The 22,699-nt window shown below is 32.3% G+C and overlaps 1 protein-coding gene across 1 annotated transcript in view; it reads right to left on the bottom strand.

Moving 5' to 3' along the window:
- The window catches only part of LOC133181247 (fibroin heavy chain-like), a 38,662-nt gene that overhangs the window by 5,701 nt on the left and 10,262 nt on the right, over positions 1-22,699 (bottom strand). Inside the window, exons 4-7 of the mRNA XM_061315783.1 lie at positions 16,518-16,727; positions 15,757-15,900; positions 3,733-3,942; positions 3,286-3,552 (exon numbers count right to left, since the gene is read on the bottom strand). Coding sequence (XP_061171767.1) covers positions 3,286-3,552; positions 3,733-3,942; positions 15,757-15,900; positions 16,518-16,727 — 831 coding nt within the window. The remainder of the gene's footprint in view (positions 1-3,285; positions 3,553-3,732; positions 3,943-15,756; positions 15,901-16,517; positions 16,728-22,699) is intronic.

Here is a 22,699-nt window from a genome sequence, read left to right as displayed (position 1 = left end):
TTTTGTATATCAATATGGAATTTATTTCACGAGTGGGACAGGATTTTTTGATATTTTCATGAGTTCGAAGCACGAGTGAAAATATCAAAAAATCCTGTCTCACGAGTATGAAACTAACTATGAATCTAACTATGTGATGTATAAAGTTTAAACTTTTTACAGTTTATAAATATATCATTGATTAACAGATAGAAAGTATCATTTGAAAACAAATATTTAAAAAAATATATTTCAAAAAATTTGTATATCTCAAAAAAAAAAATGCACCTGAAAACCATCATTGCAGAAATAATATATGTTTATCAATGAAAGACAAGTTGGACGTAAATGGTCTCTGAAAGGCTGTTATTGAAAGCATGACATGTATAAAGACAACACCCCTATAAAATCCACCATTTGCAATGTACTTTCGGTTTCAAATCTTAACATTTGGACAAAATAAACAGGGAAAACAACTTTCCAGAGGCTATCGAAGTCCAACTTGCCCTTCATTGATAAACATATAATGTTTCTGCAATGATGGCTTTCACTAAAAGTACGGTATTGATTAGGTGTATTTTTTATAAAAATATATGCATTTTTTTAAAAGAATGTTTCTCGATAAATATTTTAAGTATTTGTTATCAAGTGATACGTTCTATCTGTTAATCAATGATATATTTATAAACTGTAAAAGTTTTAACTTTATAAACAAGATAGTTTTGGAGCTATTGTAAAAATAAATTTTTGGACATGTTGACCTTTGGCAAAACCTTAACTCTATCTTATAACAGGCCAGGGATTTAAAAAAAAAAACACTCTTCGTGAAGGAAAGGAAAATCGTAAGTTTTGCCGCACTTCTGATATTCTCACACTGTGAGAATACCATTTTGGTATCCTTTCACACTGTGTCAGAATACTACTTTTATTCAGTAAATAAATTACAGTATTTCACTGTTGAAAATGTAATAAATACATGTATACTGAAGAGGTAGTGCAAAAATAAGTATAACAATAATGTTAATTGGACAAATGTATGATGGATGGTGGTGATGGTGGGGATTATTTCATTTTCAACCACGTGCACTTGTTTCCTATACAGGGCACCCCTTACTTTTTCTTTCCACAAGGTACCTAAGCTTCAGACACCCCACTTCAAACTCGTTTTTTTTTTATTTATTTATCAATCAGGCCATCTTTAAAACATTGTTTGGTTGCCCTCTCCCGACCTAAAAATGGCCCGACTCAAAACTTTTTTTTAACCTGCAGGAAACATTTATTTTTCCTTTTATACATTCTGGAAAAATACAGAATTGATGTTGAAATTTTCGGGAAGGGGGGGGGGGGTGGGGGGAGAGAGGGCTCCAACGTACCTATCGACCCATTGGAGATGGCAAACAAACAATACATTTTAAGTTGGCCTCATGAACCTACTTCAGCGAGCTTTCATTCTGAAGTCTACCTGTTTAAAGTAGGTAAATAATTGATAAATTAATAAAATACGAGTTTGAAGTGGGTGTGTCTGAAATAGAGTTAGTTACTCCTACCTTCTGGAAAGAAGAAGGAGGGATGTCCTGTTTACGAAACAAATACTCGTGTTTTCAACAGTAAAATACTGTAATTCATCCAATGAATGAAACACTTTCACAGACATGTTATTTTCATTTTGAAAAATGATATTGACTGTAATCATTTTTTTTCAGATTTTTTCTGTAGGTATTAGAGAGCATGGTATTGATTTAGTGTTGCATATATCATTTGGTTTGGCCTTGCACAGACTTTAATTTCAACAAATTCGAACTAAACGAAGCACATTTTTACTTTGTCAAAAGATTCCTCGGTAAAAGCCACATCGGATAGAATTTTAACATTAGAATACAATATAGAAAAAAAAAATCACACAAACGACTAATTAAAAGAGCAAAAGAAATATGGTCTTTAGAGAAACGGAATTTCAAGAAAACATGCCAAATCAATATGTTGATTATTGCAAAAATTTCTTAAACGAGTACATGTTTTTGAAAAAGTATTATTATTACCATAAGAAATATATCAGAGTTTATATTAGTTGACCTTAAAAAAAAAACCAATGATTGTTTAAAAATGGTTCATTTGTAAATATATGTTAAAATGGAAGCTAATTTTATAGTGGCCTAAAAACAAAATATAATGTTAATTTATTTGGCATTTATTTTTTATTATTCATTTTAGACACAAACTTAAAGTTTGAAACAACTGGAACAGTTAAATATGTAAGCACAAAATACCTAATTGTTGTGATAAATTTAAATAAAGATTTATAAACTTCTAATGGATCACATTTATTTTAGGGAAAAAATCTTGGTGTTTGAAAACAACTGATTGCAATTTTGTTATACTGAATTTAACAAAATTTTGAAACATAATATGTGAATTTTACAATTAAATGATATCTATTTGTCCAAAAAGATTTTTTTCCGACAGATCAATGAGGAACTATTAGAGTATAACTCTTTAGTAAATCTATTGAAAAATAAAAATAAATAAATAAGTTAATAAAATTAAATTAAACTTTCAAATGAAACCAAATGGAGAAATATTTTTGAGAAGTCGAAAAATGTTTCTGAAAAATCATATGTATAATAAAGACTGTTGCAGAATTTTTACTTTTTACTACAGACTACCACATTGTTAATAATTACTAAGTGAATGAAACAAGTGCTTCCCCTTTTCTCTCGCTCTCTCTCCCTCTCTTTCTCTCTCTCTCTGTAGAAAATAACCGATTTAAAAACTGAAATAAATCAAAATGGATTGAAAAATAATTATAATGAAATCCACAAGAAAACAATACATTTAGACTCAATTATAAAGAACTTACTTTTAAGGAAACCTCTGTTATAAGGAAACTTTTTTTAATTTCATAGAAGACTTTGCACTCTATTCCTTCTACAGATATATAGACTCTTGATTATTGCAGTCCCTGCTACTTCCTTATAACCAAGTTTTACTGGATTTCTGTCTTTGTTTCAGATTAAATAAATACAAATCAAAACATAAACTTAAATTATTTATAACAAGAGCGTGTTTGAGGAAAGCCCGATGCTCATGTTTAGAAATAGCTTTTAAAAGACGCGCTTAATTTGTTAATAATCTTTATTTCATATTATGCAACTATCTTTTATAAGAAAAACGTTATGTAATTCTATTTCAGAAGGATTCAATGTACAAATATTCACTTATAAAAAGTGGAATAATATATTGCTGAATTCAGCAAATTTGTTACCCAATATCTCAACACTCAATTCTATTTCCCCAAGCCACCCAAACTTCCTACTCCTGTGCCCAATCCACCATAGCCCTGCTGCCCGACTCCACCTAAACCCCCTAGGCCACTGCCTGGTCCACCAAAGGCCTGCTGTATATACAAGGCCTCCTGTACAGCCTGTGGAGATCCTGCCTCTATGCCTAGTGGGCCTTGCGATCCACCCGACCCAAGTCCATTAGCAAGTACATAAGCACCGACGCCTCCTACTGCCAAAGCTCCAATGGCATTAATAGCATTGGTATTGGTTGAAGAGGTTGTAGGATCAACAGCTGCAAAGATAGAATTATTTGAAAGTAAACAATAAATTTAACTTCTGTATATTCTGTGTTGAACATGAAAAAGAAATATAAGCTCTCTCTCTCTCTCTCTCTCTCTCAGTAAATACCCAGTTCGATATTTTTCTGCAATGAACAATTACGAAAATACTTAAATATCATGGAAATACTTACTTCCACAGGCTGCCCCACTGTATCCCTGATAACAGACACATCTGCCAGTGGTAGAGATGGAATTGAGACTAGGGGTACCTGCAGTGGTGAATGTATCAATCAGACAGAATCCGTTTGCAGTCCCCGTACAAACAGTAGTGGCCCCGGGGTTACCGGACGTGGGTATGGTGCAAGTTTGTCCACCATAACCTGCTAAGGCATGACGAAGGCCTAAAATTGTCAAAAAATAATTGAAAAGTAAATCTTTTAAATACATCAATGATATTTAATGTAAAAGATGCCCGAATTCAATTGGACTTGACCTGAAAAACAATGTTAATTTAAATATATCAAACCATTCATTACAATGCGTAGATACAATAAACCACCGGTTCCTCTGTAACATAAAATCTCCACTAGGAATTTCAGCACCGATGCAAAGCTTATTCAGGTAAAAAAAAAATTCCTGCTTTTGTAAATTATTACTTCTGCAGTTTTGTACAACAGTTTTGTTTTTATTACCAGTCGATTGATATTAAAAAAGTGTAATGATCAAACCTACCTACAGCGATGAAGCTCAGGCAAAGCAGAGACTTATTGTGCAGCATGATTGTGAGGCTGTAAGAGAGAGAGAGAAAAAAAAAAACAACGTTGGAGATGAGATAAGGACTTTTTTTTTTTTACAGATTCGGTGATCATTCAGCCAATTTTTTTTTTTTGATTAAAACAATTCTCAGACATTTGTTAAAGTTATTTACTTCAGAGACGGATGAGTAGTGACGTAATTTTCAAACAATACTCTGAATTGAGTTTGCTGAAAATGACGTCGTCAAATGCAATTCTGGGGCACCGGGATATATTTACAAAATTCTTTTGTTTTGAATATATAGTTTAAATCCCTCAAAGACGAAAAAGATTTTGAATTAACATAACACACTAGAACGGTATAACGTTAGCAGAGAGGGTATTTGTAAATGAGATTCACTAACATTTTCAACTCAGCACCAATAAAATAGGGAGGCCTAACTATCATGTTAAAAAACGGTATGGGTCACTATCGACGTTAAACTTTTTGTTGTTTTTTCTGTTTCTTACGAGGACGGAAATTTGATTTTGATCAAGAAATGATGAATTTTAATGCGTCCTTGAGTCAAGATTGCTTTGCCAGTGTATTTGAGAAAAAAAGTCAGCGATGTCACGAAATGCATGTTGCGCAAAAGACCATTATTTTAAAAAGGAATGATCATGATGTAAACTACCTTTGCTTTTGAGCGCCGACGTACGCAGTACATGCTTTCTTTATTTTTACATTTTTTTCTTAATCAAATGTGATATCATTATGAAACTTGACATTCATGATCACTAAATGTTGATATATATATATATATATATATATATATATATATATATATATATATATATATATATATATATATATATATATATATATATATATATAACAAAAAACAGCAAACCATATTTCTAAAATTGACTTAGTTCATATGCTTTTACATTCGGGGGAAATAATTAATGTTTATATAATCTTGATACATTCTTATTGAAAAAAAAAGACAGAGAGATGGGGAGAGAGAGAGAAAAAAAACCTTGATATTTACCTCAAAAGGAAACTGTCTGTCCGGACGAAGACGTTTAAGAGAACTAAGAGCTGGAGGGGGCATAATCGAACCTTTATTATCTCTCTACAGCATGTAGAAACGATAACACAAGCCAAGTGCTTTCACCGGGTCCGTTACAATGTAACAGTCCTATTCAGTTAACACATGTTAGAAGACCGGACTCATTAACCGGACATAATTAACTACAGCGTCATCGATCACCAAGGAGTACCCCCGTTATTGATATATGGGCCTACAAAACTCGAGCACTTGTGATTTCAGTTTTCTATACGGGGGTTATGTCTGCAGAATAAAAACTTTTTGCTCTCAATTTTGAAAGAAATATTCTGTACTTTTGAACACGGTCTGGCCAGACATTTATTTGCGCTAATACTGTTTGTTAAATAAGAATGAAAAGAATAATGACATTTTTTCCGGCACAATAATTATAAACTTGAAAAAAAAACCCTTATTCAGCAAAAATACCTGTATGACAGACGGTGTACCCTTAAGGAAGCTGTGCACATTGATGAAAAATGTTGCTTTTTGGACTTGAAGAAAGATTATTAATGGGTTTATACATGTAAATCATACAAAGGTATATATACTAAGTTAATTTAGTTCATTTTCAACCTAGAGTACCTGCCCTATTTCCCCAGGAAAAATGTTCGGAGACAATGAAATATTAGTTAAGGACCCTCTATACACTGATGAAAAAATGTTTTTTGGACTTTGGGAAAATTATAGAGCGTAAGGGAGTATATTTTGAAATTAACTAACTCATTTTTAACAAAGGGAGCGTGCCTTTTTTATCCCGGAAAAATCTTTAAAGACAATGAAGTAACAATAAAGAAAAATCGCTTTTGCTTACTCAAATGGAGAAAATACATACAAATAAAGTTTTCAACTACTATATCTTGGTCTAATAAAATGTTTATAATACTTGGATTTATTTTAAATTGTGTCATACAGTACAGATAACAATTTATTCTATTTTATGTCAAATGGTTGGTCAACCTACTACACAAAAGTACCCTGAAATTAGAGTGCATTGTAGAGAGGGTCCTTAACAGTAAATAAACACTGACAGGACGTCAGAGATGTTCAAGCTGTAGAATGTAAACTAAGATGTGTCATTAATAACCTAAACTGATATAAGATGCAGGCTATGGAGTTTCAACAACTTCTGATGAATAAATTCCATGTACTAGAAAACAAAATACGGATAGGCCTATAGTGGCTTTATCACGAAGTTGCAATTGCGTGAAAATAGTTTTAATTTTTTTTTTTTTACCTTTAACTTCATATAGAAGTTAGAAATAATGTCATTAATCATTCTACTTTTAAAAGTGAATTGTATTCAATATTCCGTTTAAAATATTCCACTGTCTAGTTAGTAGAGTATGCCAGGGCATCAACGATAGTTAGAAACGTGGGATACTTTGCATAACGGGCGTAGCCCGTTATGCATAAATTATCCCACGTTTCCAACTATCGTTGATGTCCCTGGCATACTCTACTAACTAGACAGTGATTCCTTATATTTCCATTTCATTGTGAAATAAAATTGTAATTTTAGATTTTAAAAATGTAGACCAATAGATTTAAATTACACGAGGCCTCACATGTCAATTTCAATAGTCCCCGCCCACTGACGTCAAACACAAAGACAGCCGCACGAGATTTACATGCATATTAGGCCGCCTTGGCTCCTGACCTATTGCTTGGCGAAAATTACATTCGGTAGAATGATCAAGAAATCAACTCAACTAACTTTCTCAGAGTTCACGGAGAAAACAAATAGAAATGGAAAAATTATTATATATTTCCATTTCTAAGTGTTTCCTCTGTGATAACTCTTCGAAAGTTATGTAAGTTGATTTCTTGATAATTCAACCGAAATGTTAATTTCGCCAGGTGAAAGGTCAGGAGCCTTATATGCATGTCAATCTCGTGCGGCTGTCTTTGTGTCTGACGTCGGTGGGCGAGGGCTATTGAAATTAACATGGGAGGCCTCGTGTATTTTAAATCTATTAGACAGCATTTTTTAAAAAAAAAAAATTATAAATACAATTTTATTTCTCAAAGAAATGTAAATAAAAGGAATCACTGTCTAGTTTATTGGGTATGCATACCCAACAAACTAGACAGTGATTCCTTAAATATTAAAAAAGTATTATATATATCTGAATGATATTTTTAGGCAGAAGTTAACATAGAAAGATTAAGTTTATTGTTTTCCATGAGCCGTTTTGATGGGGCGGCCCTGCCACAGTAAAATCTATGCAGTATCTAGATGCAAAGGGATGTTACTCTAATATGTTTACCATATCGGCGACAGAGTTTTTTTTAAGGGCCCTGTATACACCAGTGCAAAATGTTTTTGGACACTGAGAAAATTATATTGTATAAATATGTAAATTTTGAGCTTAACCATTTAATTTTCAATGTATGGTACGTGACATTTACCCCCAGGAAAAAATGTTCAAAGGCAACAAAGTATCAATGAACAGAAATCACTGTTGTTTACTTTAGTGGAGAAAATAGATGCAAATAATTGTGTTTCTATTAATTTATCTTGACCTTTTGTTTAGAATGCTTGAATTGATTACAAATTGAGTAAATTCTGTAGATCTCAATTTATTTAAATTTATTTAAATCTAAGGGCAGATCACTCTAACTGCAGCAAAAACGACAGGATCAGAACTCTTTAGTGTACAGTGGGTTCTTAAATGAATTTTACTAGATGAAATCCCGCGCAAGCGCGGGGAATTGAATTTATACCACTACCGACAGAAAAAATCTAATAATATATATATATTGTAGTTTCTACTGCCAGCCTACAGGCTTATAGCAGGAAGAAATACTTTGTTCAAAATCCCGCATGAAGTAGAAGTACGTCTCCAACCCCCCCCCCCCCCCCCCTGTAAAACTTAAATAACAATATCATTAATTGACGTTTATTGTGAAACCTGTTATATACAATGTACTATATTATGGATATTGTATTTCAAATGCTCTTATTTCATTTCCGTCACGAATAAAAGCAGTGAATATGCACATTTTACTGAGAAATAGATTTTTTGGGTAAAAATTCACAGGTACTTGGGTCTTGGTTTATAAATATGTATGTACCTTATTGATATGTAAAAACTGTACCTTACCTCTTTTTTTTACATATCAATAAGGAACATGTATACATATTTATAATCCAAGACCCAAGTACCTGTGTAAAAATTAGCTTTTATATAACGCCTTATGAATACACTGGCGGATTAAGAGGGGGGGGGCCCAACCCCCCTCCCGTTTTGTGTCCAAAATATACATAAAATTTAATAAATCAATTTTTCTGGTGTGTCCGTGAGCCCCTACCCCAACCCCAAACTGGTTGCCCCCCCCCCCCCCTTTTCAAGATTCCTGGATCTGCCACTGGAATAGGCCGAGTATTTGATACAAAAGACTGTATTCAGAAAAAAACTGAAATGTATTAATTAAAGCACAAAATTATACAGCATAATTGTATTTGAATAATGCCTTATTCATTGATATTCTCTTTTCATGTAAGCAAGTTTATTACGAAGTACAAATTGTACTTCGGGTTCGTTGCCACGATGCTCTCAGTGAGGAATATATACAAATTTTACTGATAAATTTATAAGGAAAACCTACTACATATATGATATGTAATAGTCTTTCAATATATAAATATATTCACAACTTACAGTGTTATCAATGATTTACCATTATTTCAATGACCATTCACACAAAAGCTTTTTTTTTCTTTTTAACATCGGGCTCGATGCTATATGATGTTCTAGAAGCTTCCGTCAATATTACGATCGGTGAATGACGAAAATAATTTGCATATTTCCCTTTTTAATCGGTTATCACAACTTATTTCTTTTATATCATTTAAATCAAGTTTTGATTGAATAATTCAGTAATGACGTTTCATGAAATAAATAAACGATTGCTTGTTGTCAGTTTCATTAAAAATTGCCAGTAACTTTGATCCGCCAACCGGAAACGCCACCGTACTCACGTTTTTGCTATTTTATGGCTGTTTATAGAAAATAAAAGTAGACTTTTAATTTAATGTACGATACTTACAATGCAAGTGAAATCTAAATATAGTTTACGGACATCATCTTGTATCGTGTGTATTCTTAGAGCAGTAAGTAAGAACTCTGGTGCACCCGTTTCGGAGTTTATTTGCAAAATTTATTAATTTATAAGTATAGATATAATGATTTAGTTGTATATGTAGAGGCGGGAGTATATAAATCGTTTTTTTAATTGTGTGTGTTATTATGCAAAATCAAACTATTCTTGATTCAATTTAGCTATTCAAAGAATCTTGAGTGTGAGTGTGTGTTTGCGAATTTGATCGCAAAAACACCGCAAATGTTATTGCTTCACGTAAAGTCTGCACCAGTATAATTTCAAATATTTACATTTCCAATAAAATTCCTCCTATGATTCTTTACAAAATAGAGTACAGTTCATTTTCTCATGAACTACCATGAATGGGCATGAATATCTCCATTGTTATGTCATAATACCGCACTTGACGTCAAAAGTATAGTGCAAACTCTTTTGCTTTAAAAATGACAAAGGAATGGTGTTAATTGTTGCAAATCATAAAAAAAAATAATGTAAATATAAAAAATGAATTTAATTTTTGAAAATTCATGAGGTACATGAACTACAACGCTTCACGCCGGCATATTTATCATGAAGCGCTAACGCGCTTCATGAAATATGCCGGCGTGAAGCGTCGTAGTTCATGTCCTCATGTATCTTCAAAAATTAAATTCATTTCTTAATTATTTATATTTGCAAATATTTTTCTTAGATGAACCTATTGAAAAGAAATTATGTTCAATTAAGAAATGAATTTAATTTTTGAAGATTCATGAGGACATGAACTACGACGCTTCACGCCGGCATATTTCATGAAGCGCGGTAGCGCTTCATGATAAATATGCCGGTGTAAAGACAAATAATGACCCCCATAGAATAATGACCAGGGGGTCAAATTTCAACGACAAAAAATGACCCCCCAGCCGTAGAAAAAATTATTTTTTTGTAGAAAAAGGGACCTAGGGGTCATTATTTTATGTGTGTGTCCTATAAAAAATTGACCCCCGTTGAAAAATGACCCCCTTTCCAGCAGAGTGCATGATACAAAATTTATAACAGGTAATTGATGCCAAGGTATGAACCTCAATGTTTGATATTCTTCTTTATGCCCTTTTTGACCAACACTGGACGAACGCGCAATCAAAATGCAATAAAACCGCATTACATTTATCTGCATATTTCTATCTTTTAAGCCTATTGTGTTCTCAGCACAAAATGAAAATCGCAAAATGGCTACTATTGGTTATAACTGTTAACGTAATTTCCCTTTATTGTCTAAGTTTTACGAATATTTCTCAGTGGTTAGATTTTTACAGACATTGAACAAACAATATTTAAAATGAATAAAGCATATATGTATTTACAACAGGTAAAATAATACAGGCACGTAGCATCAGGAGGGTCGGCCCCTTCCACTTTTTCCCAAACATTGAAAATATTCATTGAAAGGCGCGCCCTTGCCCCATCTTCCATCTTTTGTTGCAGTATCGTACATCAAATCATCCCATGGGAATGTATTATGATATAAAATATGTTTGTTGGAAAAGTTGTAATCCCCCCTTCCAAGAAATGAGAATGTTGAGTTTGGACAGCCCCCTTTTCCCCTTGTCAAAGATTGTTCAGACAAGTCGTCGATTTCTTTTCTCTCCCCCCCCCCCTTTTTTTTTTTTTCAAAAGCGATACTACTGCCTGTAATAGCTGAGAAAATGATATAACATTCCACAGTTTATTCTGTGACATTCATGAAGCCAAAGAGATGACATTTTAGGCTTTCTGGAAAGCCAAACTTGTGACTGTCTTCCATTTGTTTCATATTTGGATATTTGACTGATTAAAGACATTCATAGCTAAATAACAGACAAGCGGGATGTTCTGGCTTTTCATTGGTAAACATGTCTCCCAAAGTAATCAGCATGCTTTGAGTTGGAAAAACTTTTTTAAAAAAAAATGAAGGGAAAAAAAGAATGTGATATTTTTTCATAAATAAATACGGAAATTTATGCAATGTAATATATATGCATATTTTGAATGACATTAAAAGTCGTGCAAATGAGGTAGAATGTATCGAAAATGACGTAATAACTCGTGCGAACGATATACTGTGGATATATATATATATATATTTCTTAATGAAAAAATGGTGAAGATAACGAACAGTGATGATTTTAAAATATCCACAAGCAGTACAATTTTGTTAACAGGGCATAAAAAAAGACCCCCAAAAATTGCAGAGGTGGGATCAGGTGCCTAGAAAGAGAAGCATCTCCTGTTGTCCGTCACATCCGCCGTGAGCGCTATGAATAAATCGGGTAAACGTGACATTCCGTTGTCGAATTCAGTAAAAAAAACAAGGACCAAACAATTGACCCAATTATAGGTTATATTTGTTGACAGGGTCATTGATACGACCATTGAATCTACGAAATGCTGACTTTAAACGAGGTTGTTGAAACCCCTGTAACATCAACTTACATGTATCTGTCAGTAGCCTGCTTCGATTTAAAAATTAATCGTGCTCTTGGGTATCGAATAAGTTGGTAGACGTAAACATTATATGCAAATGTTTGCAGAATATTACTTTATAAATAAGGAAAAATGACAATAGAAAAGGCTGAAGTCATCCCGTTTGTCAGACAATTTAGTTGTTAGTTGGTCTTTATCGTCTATAGTCAGTAGAACGTCCAAATATGAAGCAAAGGTGACAAACATAAGAAGGACATCAAATATCTGCATGTCTGAAATATATATAATCTTATAATGTGCATTCAATTTTATTTATAAACAATGGTCTACTCTATGGGAATTTCTTTTCAAGTATATAGAAGTAATACAGGAGAATCCCAGTAAAATGTACATTCAAGTCTGTTAACATGGTCGTCTGAGAATAGAAACATACATGTAAGAGGAATATTTTTTAATCCACTTTAAAACAGTGATACATTTGTCAAATCAATATGGAAACATTTTCAATACAGTGTATATTGAAGAAGATTAATGTTTTCAATTTATAATTAAAGACAGACTATTCTAGTGACCTTCAAGGTGAATACATGTATAAGGATTTATTTTTCCTACATTGAACTAAAAAAAGATTGAAAACAATTCTGAAAAGTTATTTCATCTGCATCTGAATTCTACTCAAATGAACATAATATTCAAGCACAAAGAATCGGAGAAGAGGGAGGTATTGTTTCCCCTTTTCTGAATGTAAATTTTAGCAATTTCTAATTTGAAAATGTTCATTAAAAGTCTTGTAACCACTGCCTCTTTCTTGTACAGTATATTTAAAAAATCTCTCCTACTTGACTGGACAAGATGAACATAAAATTCAGGCACATAGAATCAGGGATGGGGTGTCCACCCCCTTCCATTTCCATGAACGTATGTATTTTTTTTTTCGATTGAAATTGGTCATTGCAAGTCTGGTTGTCCTGCCCCCAACTTTTCGATACAGTAGAGTAAAAGAAAATCCCACTTATATCAATAAACTTTTTGAGGGGTTCATCAAAGATATTTTCAACTAAAAGTATTTTTTGCCTCTTATAATGAGCCATTTCCCCTTTCGATGCTAAGCCTGACATTTATTTTTTCTACATTGCACCAAAACTAGATTTCAAATGCAAAATTAATACTGGCTATGCTTATGTTAACTCCTATTCTTTCACTGTGTTAGTTAGGACTTGAGCAAATGTTAACAAGAAACTTGACATGTCTGCTTAATCAGTTTGTATCAATTTAATCGTTGAATCATATAATAAAACAATTATTGTTGTTTTTTCTGTCAGGGCAATCAGTGATTTTCCACTATCGAAAAACAATGCCCTCCTCGCCCTTTGGAATCGATAAATCTTTAACTTCACTAGATTCTGAATCACTAAATTGAGCTTAAAAACAGCAATGATTGTATTATGTAATGAAATTAACCTTAAAATCAGCAATGGTTTTATAATGTAATGAGATCAATATATCATCGATTTATTCCCAATGAAGCTCAAGTGAGCCTTTTGGCCAACAGGTCTCTTGATTTATTATTTTTATTTTGCCCCCCCCCCCCAAAAGTTTCAACTTTGATCCGCTTTAATTCACAAGGGGTCATTATTCTACGGGGGTCATTTTTCTTCACGTGGGGTATGCATGTTTTTAGGGTGATGACACTTTTTCTACGGGCAAAAGGGTCATTTTTCGACGTCGAATAATGACCGGGGGTCATTTTTCGCCATGGAATAATGACCGGGGGTCATTATTCGACGTCGAAAAATGACTCTCGGTCATTTTTCTATGGGGGTCATTATTCGTCTTTACACCGGCGTGAAGCGTTGTAGTTCATGTACCTCATGAATTTTCAAAAATTAAATTCATTTCCTATATTTACATTATTTTTCTGATGATATGTCTCATATAACGCCATTCAACTGTCATTTTTAAAGCAAAAGAGTTTGCACTATACTTTTGACGTCAAGTGAGGTATTATGACGTAACAATGGAGATATTCATGCCCATTCATGGTAGTTCATGAGAAAATGAACTGTATTCTATTTTTTAAAGAATCATAGGGGGAATTTTATTGGAAATGTAAATATTTCTGTATATTTACATTTCCAAATATTTTCCCTTAATATTCCTTGCAAATTAGAAGACTGTTCATTTTCTCATGAACTACCATGGGTGAGCATGAATATCTCCATTGTTACGTCATAATACCGCACTTGACGTCAAAAGTATAGTGCAAACTGTTTTGTTTTAAAAAATGACAGTTGAATGGCGTAATTTGTAGCAACTCATCAGAAAAATAATGTAAATATAAGAAATGAATTTATTTTTTGAAAATTCATGAGGTACATGAACTACAACGCTTCACGCCGGCATATTTATCACGAAGCGCTAACGCGCTTCATGAAATATGCCGGCGTGAAGCGTCGTAGTTCATGTCCTCATGAATCTTAAAAAATTAAATTCATTTCTTAAATGAACTTATTAGGGGGTCAGAGGTCATGGAGTGACCGAATCACACAGCGAGATGATATCTTGTCTACATATTTCTGTCACGGTGACACTGGTTTCGTAACTTCTAAGCCGTCAAAGCGATGAAAAAGATAAACTATGTTGTTTTTTTTCGTTCAACAAATGATCATTAGTTCTTTCTTTGGTGTGAAAAATGTATTTAATTAGCCTCAAATCATGCTTACCTTTTTAACCCGAAATTCCTTTGAAGGTTTGTAAACTGAAGACGATATCACCGCTTTTAACTTCATATATAAAGAACTCATACAATAATAATAAGATTATTCTCAGTAGCGATCACTGTTTTTTTCATTATGAACAGATATTTCCTGAACTGGACTGCTGAACATCAATGTAAGTATTCAAATGTTGGAGCGAGGCGAACTCTCAAGACCAAACAGCTTCTAGGTCATTGCGCGTCACAACATAGCAATACGGCGGGCCGTTCGTGTAATAAATACAGTTCTTTTCAGAATATTCGTCTCAAATGTAAATAAAAGTAATAAACAACAATGTTAAAAAGTTCACTGGAAAATGAACTTGGTTGGTACGTGATCAAATCTTCTGAGAAGCCCTTCGGGCTTCACAGGATTTGATCACGTGACCAACCAAGTTCATTTCCCAGAGAACTTTTAAACATTGTTGTTTATTTCTTAAATGATTGAAAATCTGATTCAATATTTAATTTGTTATCTTTCGATTGTTACAAGATGACGTTACTTTTGAATCAGCCCTCGAGTATACATGTACATAATATCAATCATGCATCTAGAGTTGGACCTTTATTCTAGTAATTGATATTGTTGAAATTATAATTCACAGTAAATTAATTTTCCTTTTTTTTTTTCGGAATATGCATTAAACATTTACAATCTTTGAAATTTCTTATCACATGCGGTGTACTCCCCGTATAAATGATCGAAAAAGAGGACCCAGAGATTAAATTTTTCCTAGGCACTTAATCCCACCTCTGGCGTTTCCAGGGGGTATATATCCTTAGCGTATAAGCAAAAAAATCTCAGTTTTTTTTGCAAAGATCCTCACAATTTTTTTTTTAAAGAGTCATTTCATTTATAAATTTATTCTAATTTATTTATCATTATTTATTGCCAATTTACACATTGAAATAATGACTGAAATATTCATTTCTTTTCTCACAATATGTAGAAAAGATTGCTAGAAATCAGCTGTTGGAGAGATGGAGGTACAGATCTATTCTATTAGCTCAAGGCTTGTCGAATGTATAAAGCCTCTTCAGCACTTTGTGCGGATCCTTGGCCGATACCAAGTGCATTCTGTGATCCACCGGAACTGAGTCCCTGTGAAAGAGCCCAAGCACCAGCGCCTAGAAGTCCTAGTGTTGCGATGGTGTTGGCAGCGCTTTTGCTTGTGGGGCTTGAGGACGAGGTCGAAGCAGTAGGGTCAACAGCTAAAAAATATGTTAAAAAAACTTTAAAGCAATATGAGCTGCAATTTTTGTGTCGGAAATTTTCTATGAGAACTTGCAATTTACTACAGTTTCAACGACATGAAGGTTTATAAACATCTATTATTCATTATAGCGTATGAAAGGCTAATTAGAAGCTTTAATTTAAGCAAAATAACATTACTGTCTTCCGGTAAAAATGATTTCCTGTACAATACTATACAATCTATGGTATAGAAATATTCCTGTCAAATTGAACACTTAGTCTTATTGATCATAAAGGTTTAAGCCACATGCTGAATATATTTCACAATAGCATATTTTAAAAGCAAAATAAAATTTTTAGATACGCAGCTCAAGTTTCTTTTAAAACTTGACATTTAGATCAATCTAGATAATTCAATCATTCGGAACGCTTATCGTCAACATTTTCCTCAGCATTCTCCTTCTCTGGGTAAAGATTTTTTTCAAGCTATTCATTCCAAAAGAAAAACAAAACAGCCAAATAAATATAATTTAAAGAATGCATTCTTCTTTCACAGTATTACAATAACATGTATGTAATATTGCTAACGTTACTCACGACACTTAACAAATACCTAAATGTTTAAAAAACTTACTTCCACAAGCTGCCCCACTGTATCCATAATAACAGATGCATTTTCCAGTTACAGTGGCGGAAGTGAGAGATGGGCTACCCGCGGTGGTAAAAGTGTCTATCAAACAATAGCCATTTGCAGTCCCTGTACACACAGTAGTGGCCCCTGGGTTACCTGACGTGGGTATGGTGCAAGTTTGCCCTCCATAAGCTGCCAGAGCAAGGTGGATTCCTGAAATGATTAGAAAGAAATTGAGACCCAGAATAGGTTAAGTAAATGCCCTGTCTATAAACAAATGTGTGAAGTAATTGTTTAGGTCGAATAGGTTAATTAAATGCCATATCTATATACAAATGTATCAAGTTCTTGTAAAGGTAGCCCGAGTTTGTTCCCTCTTTGTCTTATTACTTTTGTAAAAATGAAATTGTGAAAACCTTTCATTTTAAAAAATATAAAAGGACTATATTTTTATGCATCCACAGCAAAGGAGTAAAGGAATAACCGGCTGTTTTGTACAGTATACATACAGGCCGGATTAGCCGTAGGAATAGGCGGCTTTTCTGTACAGTATACATACAAGCCGGATTTAATTTAATTTAATTAATAAATTTAATTTTAAAGCAAGTAAAGATGAACTTGATCCATTTAAAAATGTTACCTGATAATATGAATATAAAGATAATACAAATGCTATAATAATGCAAATATAGAGTTGAATCAATATTTTTTGACATTCATTGTGTCATAACATGGGCGGCTGTGCCGACAATTTTCACCAATGCACGTCATTCATTTTTATGTACATAAGCAGATATGTACATAACTTTTAAATATTATCCAAGAAATGATAAATTATTCCTTGTATTGGTATTTCAGTGCAATGAAGTCGAAAATGTTTTAGTTCGATCCTCGCATGGAGCGTTAACATATTTTTTTTTAATGCAAACAATTGATTCTTTTGTCAGTTTAATTTTTTTGTACTGATTTATTTTAAAATGGATAAATTCTGGTTCTGTTGCATCGAGAGCAAAAGCAATTCTTCCAACCTACAGAAACTTTAATATATACACATGTACTTGTAATTGCATTTAACTATACCCTTATTATCTTGTAGGTGTTTATTATTTATGTGAAGCATAACTTTGTTATAGTTTGATTATTTCCTAAGTATTACAATTTGACATGTTATTTCAAACTAGATGGAACATTTTCCTATGTGCGTAACTTTGTAAAGCCTTTCCAGCTGTGGTCAGCCAACCAAATCGTATAATGAAGTTCCGCGTGATGTTGGTGACGTTTAACGTAACGCTTTAATGGCGCTACGGAAGTATTAACGTAACGCTTCTAATAGTGCTTCTAGCATGACTGATGCCCTATCACTATCTCTTTGTACTTGAAATATGAGTAAAAAATCATTCATTACTTGTAATTCAACAAATGAACAAAAAAGGCGCTTTCGATTTGTGTATGATAAAGATTGTTCAGTACTGAAATCACTCTTAAACGCATTTTCGCGCATTACATTGAAGCAAATCCAATTATGCGTCGAGAACGTCCACTGGACAAATATTTTGAACCTCCTAAATGTTGCGTAAAATATTAATTTATTGAGTAAATTAATCAATCTGACATTCATTCTGACCTTTTGTATAAGCACATTATAAACATACAATTAATTTTGTAATCGATGAAAAAAAATAAAATTTTACCCCTCGAAAAACGGCTGGATCTTATTTTTGCACATTTTAGACTCTGGACATTTTTGTTTTTGGGGAAGGGGGCAAAATACAAGGCTATTACTTTATAATTTTTTATTATTCTGACAAATATAGGACATTTGATTCATTCTTAAATAATTATTGAATATTTGATATCAGAGGAATTTTTAAAAACTTAAGGTTTTACTCCCAACAAAACAATTTTTGACATAAAACATCCCGTTTCAATTTTAAATAAATATTTGTAAATAAAAATCTCTTGGATTTTATTCTAAAAGAGTTTCATGTCTACTTTTAGTTGAATTAAAATTTAAAGTTGAAATTCTCACCAACAGCAAGGAACCCAATACACAGTATAATCTTAGAGTACTGCATAATCGCCAAGTCTGCTTGAAAGAAATAAAAAAAAAAAATTAAGAGAAGACCTAAGGTAAATATTAATTGGAAATACTAGCCAAATATTTTTTTTCTGTGTTATATTTGATCTCAGCATCTAAATTGGCGATTCTTTTTTTTATTTATTTATTTTAAATTTAACTACTTACTTTGAAGAATGAATGTCTAATTGTAAGTCTATATGTTGTTGCTGTTTGAATTTGACTCTTGATAATAAGTTATATATCTTAAAAAGGAAACAACGTAACAAAGGCCTAATATATACTTTACAAGATACTTAAAATATTTACCTCAGAAAGGACTGTTAGATATGTTCGACTGGAGAGGCTAAAAAAGACTGAGAATTACAGACGTTCTTATTCTAACTATATTATCCATCACAGTTACGTTGGGTCCGAGAATTTACTCTGCGCAGCAAAAATGTAAGTTCCCTCAGGTCAATAATGGTAATAAAAAGAGCAAACCAATTACAAGAATACTTGTAATGGATATGTAGTAGATTGCCAAGGAAAACGAATAATTATAATAATAATAAAACCCAGAGAAGAATGTGAGATTGAGGTTGAACACTTGAGATAAATGTTAATTCTATAAGTCTGTCAGTTGCATTTTGAACAGTTATGTTTGTCTCTGGGTTGATCAGTGGAGAACTTTGACCTTGACCATCGATATCTCGTGGATATATTGTAGCTATAAATTACTTTCTTGTAAAATCATTTGATCTCACAACAATGAGCATAAAAACAAAGCGGCAACGGTTTGACCTCAATTTCAAAATCTTGACTTCTTTTGTTATGTTCATAATTTCAGGATATTGCCTTTAAAAGCTTTGGATGTTGTATATTCATTGGATTCCACAGATTTAAGTTGCTGTATTTATAATATATCTTTGTGCTACAATCAGGTCAGTCTGTCTGAAAGCCAGCTCAGGACAGAGTTAAATCGTCAGGTATGATTTTCTCTTGAAAAAATAGCTTTAGTGACAATTTGAACAATCGTATTGACTATGCACTCGAAAGAATTTTTCGACATGAATTCTTGAAGGTTGTAAGCTGTCTTGCTGACGATGTAATAATAATAACACTATTTTAAATTCTTTGCAGTTACTTATAAGTGTAATTTTCAAAAGTTGTTACATTGTTTATATTTATTCTCAAGTTTAATTTTATTTAATCCCTTTATAACGCTAGCACACCACATATATGTGTAAAATATAAAATCGACATATATAGCGCAAATGGTTTAGATGGTATATATTGAACTGTCGTCAAATTGTAAATTCACATCGAGGATGCCTCTGTATGTCTTAAATGTATTTTAAGTACGCTGTTTAAGTTACTTCAAGCTACTTTAAGTTCTTCCGAAAATTAGTGACCGCGTACATAATGCCACGCGGAAAAAGTATTTCTGCAGTATGTCTTGTAAATTAAGTATCTTTTTTTACGAAAAATATTGAGAGAGAAAAAAGACAATATTCATCAAAAGAACAAAAACAAAAGTTGAAAAACTTATAATTTGTATTTAAAAATCGCATTTACAACCTTCTAATCTGAACATTGTACCTGAGTTTATTGTTTATTTACAACCGAAAGTAATCGTAAAACGAAAAACATGAAGAAACCATGACAGAATAAATTGTGTTGGTGTATCCCAGACAGTATAAAAAATCAAAGGGGGCGTGCCTGTGCATGTACGTAGTCGTCGGTTTCCGCTTCACCTAAAACAGATATTCTATAATAGAATTTAATCCATTTCCTCCCTCTTCAAAATAGAAAAGTGCACAAAGATATGAACTAAAGTCCACTGTTATGACAAGAGTTATACCCCATTTTCTAGGGTAATTTATACAGAAAATTGATGTATCCCAAAATAATGCTTTCCTCTCTTCAAACTTTGACAGAATTTTTACTACATATATTTTATGAGTACTAAAGTTCATTTTTTACAAAACAATATCTGTTACAATATGTGTGATATTAAACAATGAATTGACTAATCTAGGAATAACCATACTATATTTTTTTCCACACACAAACACACACAAAAAAGGAATAGGACTTTAAGAAGTTTTATAATTTGACAACCTTACGTCAGTCGTGTGGTAATTGTTATTTGTAATTGTAATAAGGTGTAGTTAATTACTTTTTCCGAGTAATTTTGATGTAATCAGTAATCAGGAAAAAATGATTACTCGTAATATAATTTAATCAACTACGGAGAAGTTGACTGTAATCATGATTATTTCTGGTTAAATTTTTATAAAAAAAAAAATGGCAATGCATTATGATGCATTAAGATTATGGAATGTTTTTTAAACTTTCTTGATTCTTTAAAGGCATGTCCAATGGTGAATCATTTTTATGCATGAAATCCTATATCTATATCCCCTATACAACCCCCTCCCCCACCCTTCTGAAAAGGGAAAGTATTGTAAAGGTATATTTCTACTATTAGTATGCATTTTTTTTTCTTAAATATCAATATCTTTTCTAAATAACATCACATTTGAAAAGTATGAGACGTTGTTTCCAAATATTACCTGTATGTTTGTTGTAATTAATCATTGATAATTAAGGAATGAATTAATAACTACCCATTTTATACGGTATAAACTGGGTTGGGGCAGTTTACGCTTTATAAACCGCGAAGCGGTTTATAGTTTCAACCCAGTTTATACCGTATAAATTGGGTAGCTATTAAATTCATTCCTTATAATTTAATTTTCATTCATTTGGTGTTAGAAAAAAAAAGATGATTGTCCTTAAAAAACGACTACAATTTGTTCAAAATTTGAATGTAACGTCAGGCGGATCGATACGTTTTTGACGCAAGTCATTATGACGTAGGCAACCCATTTTATACAATATAAAGTAAATTTTTTATCCAATCAAATACAGCGTTACAACCAGAATTAAATTATATGAAAATGACTTAAAATCAACCATATAATGACTAACAACCTACTTAAGTGGAAATGAAGCAGAATTGATATAAAAACTTTTACAAGAGAAGTAGAAAAATTTCTCGCTGTGGCCTTCCATTCGAGATATATATATATATATATATATATATATATATATATATATATATATATATATATATATATATATATATATATATATATATAGGATCTCCCATGATTTGTAGTTGGATATGATTTTTATCCAACGAGTTGTGTGGTTTTTTTTTATCCCCGAGCCTTGGCGAGGGGATAAAAACACACAACGAGTTGGATAAAAATCATATCCAACTACATGTACAAATCATGGGAGATTCTTTTTATCCCATGTTTAATACTTCACAACCAATGTTTTACACTGTTTTATATATAGGACTCCACTTTATTTTACTTCATCACGCTAACGCTAAAACCATTGTGACGTCACAACTGCACTTAACTGTGGAATATGAAAAAATTATTCAATGAGTCATATCCACGGAATAAGGGGGGTAAACATGGGATAAATATATATATATATATATATATATATATATATATATATATATATATATATATATATATATATATATATATATATATATATATATATATATATATATACAGGCATTAACAAGTTTTTTTAAGGTTGACTTGATGTATCCTAGTGAAATTCATTTTAAAAAACACCACATAGTCCACCGCATTTGTTTCATATTTTGATGTTTTATTAACTATAGACGTTAATGACCAACTAAACTCTATAACAAACAGGGCGACTTCAGCTTTTCCATCGTCAACTTTTCTTAATCATTTTAATTAGTATCATTCCACTATATCATCATGATAGTTTTGTTTCTTCGCTAATTCGGCATGCAAAAGTATGCTCTGAATACGATAATTTTTCTTAACCAAGGCAGGCTAACTCATAAACAAGTTAATGTTACAGTGTTTTCAGCAGTCTCGCTAAAAATCAGCATTTTGCAAAATCTATGCTCGATATATTGACCTCGTCCGCAAACACAACCTATTCTTGGGTCGCATTTTGACTGACATGTTTCATATCAATGTTTAGGTCTTTGTTTTTATGCTGATTTAGACTACGGACAACTCTATTAACTTGATCAGTGCAGATGGCTCAAGGCGGGTGG

Source organism: Saccostrea echinata, unplaced genomic scaffold (assembly GCF_033153115.1).
Source record: "Saccostrea echinata isolate AGI-Se365-2 ecotype Australia unplaced genomic scaffold, CSIRO_AGI_Sech_v1 ptg000008l, whole genome shotgun sequence".
NCBI lineage: Eukaryota > Metazoa > Mollusca > Bivalvia > Ostreida > Ostreidae > Saccostrea > Saccostrea echinata.
Note: the sequence above shows the minus strand (reverse complement) of the source record. Positions and strands in the feature narration are given on the sequence as shown.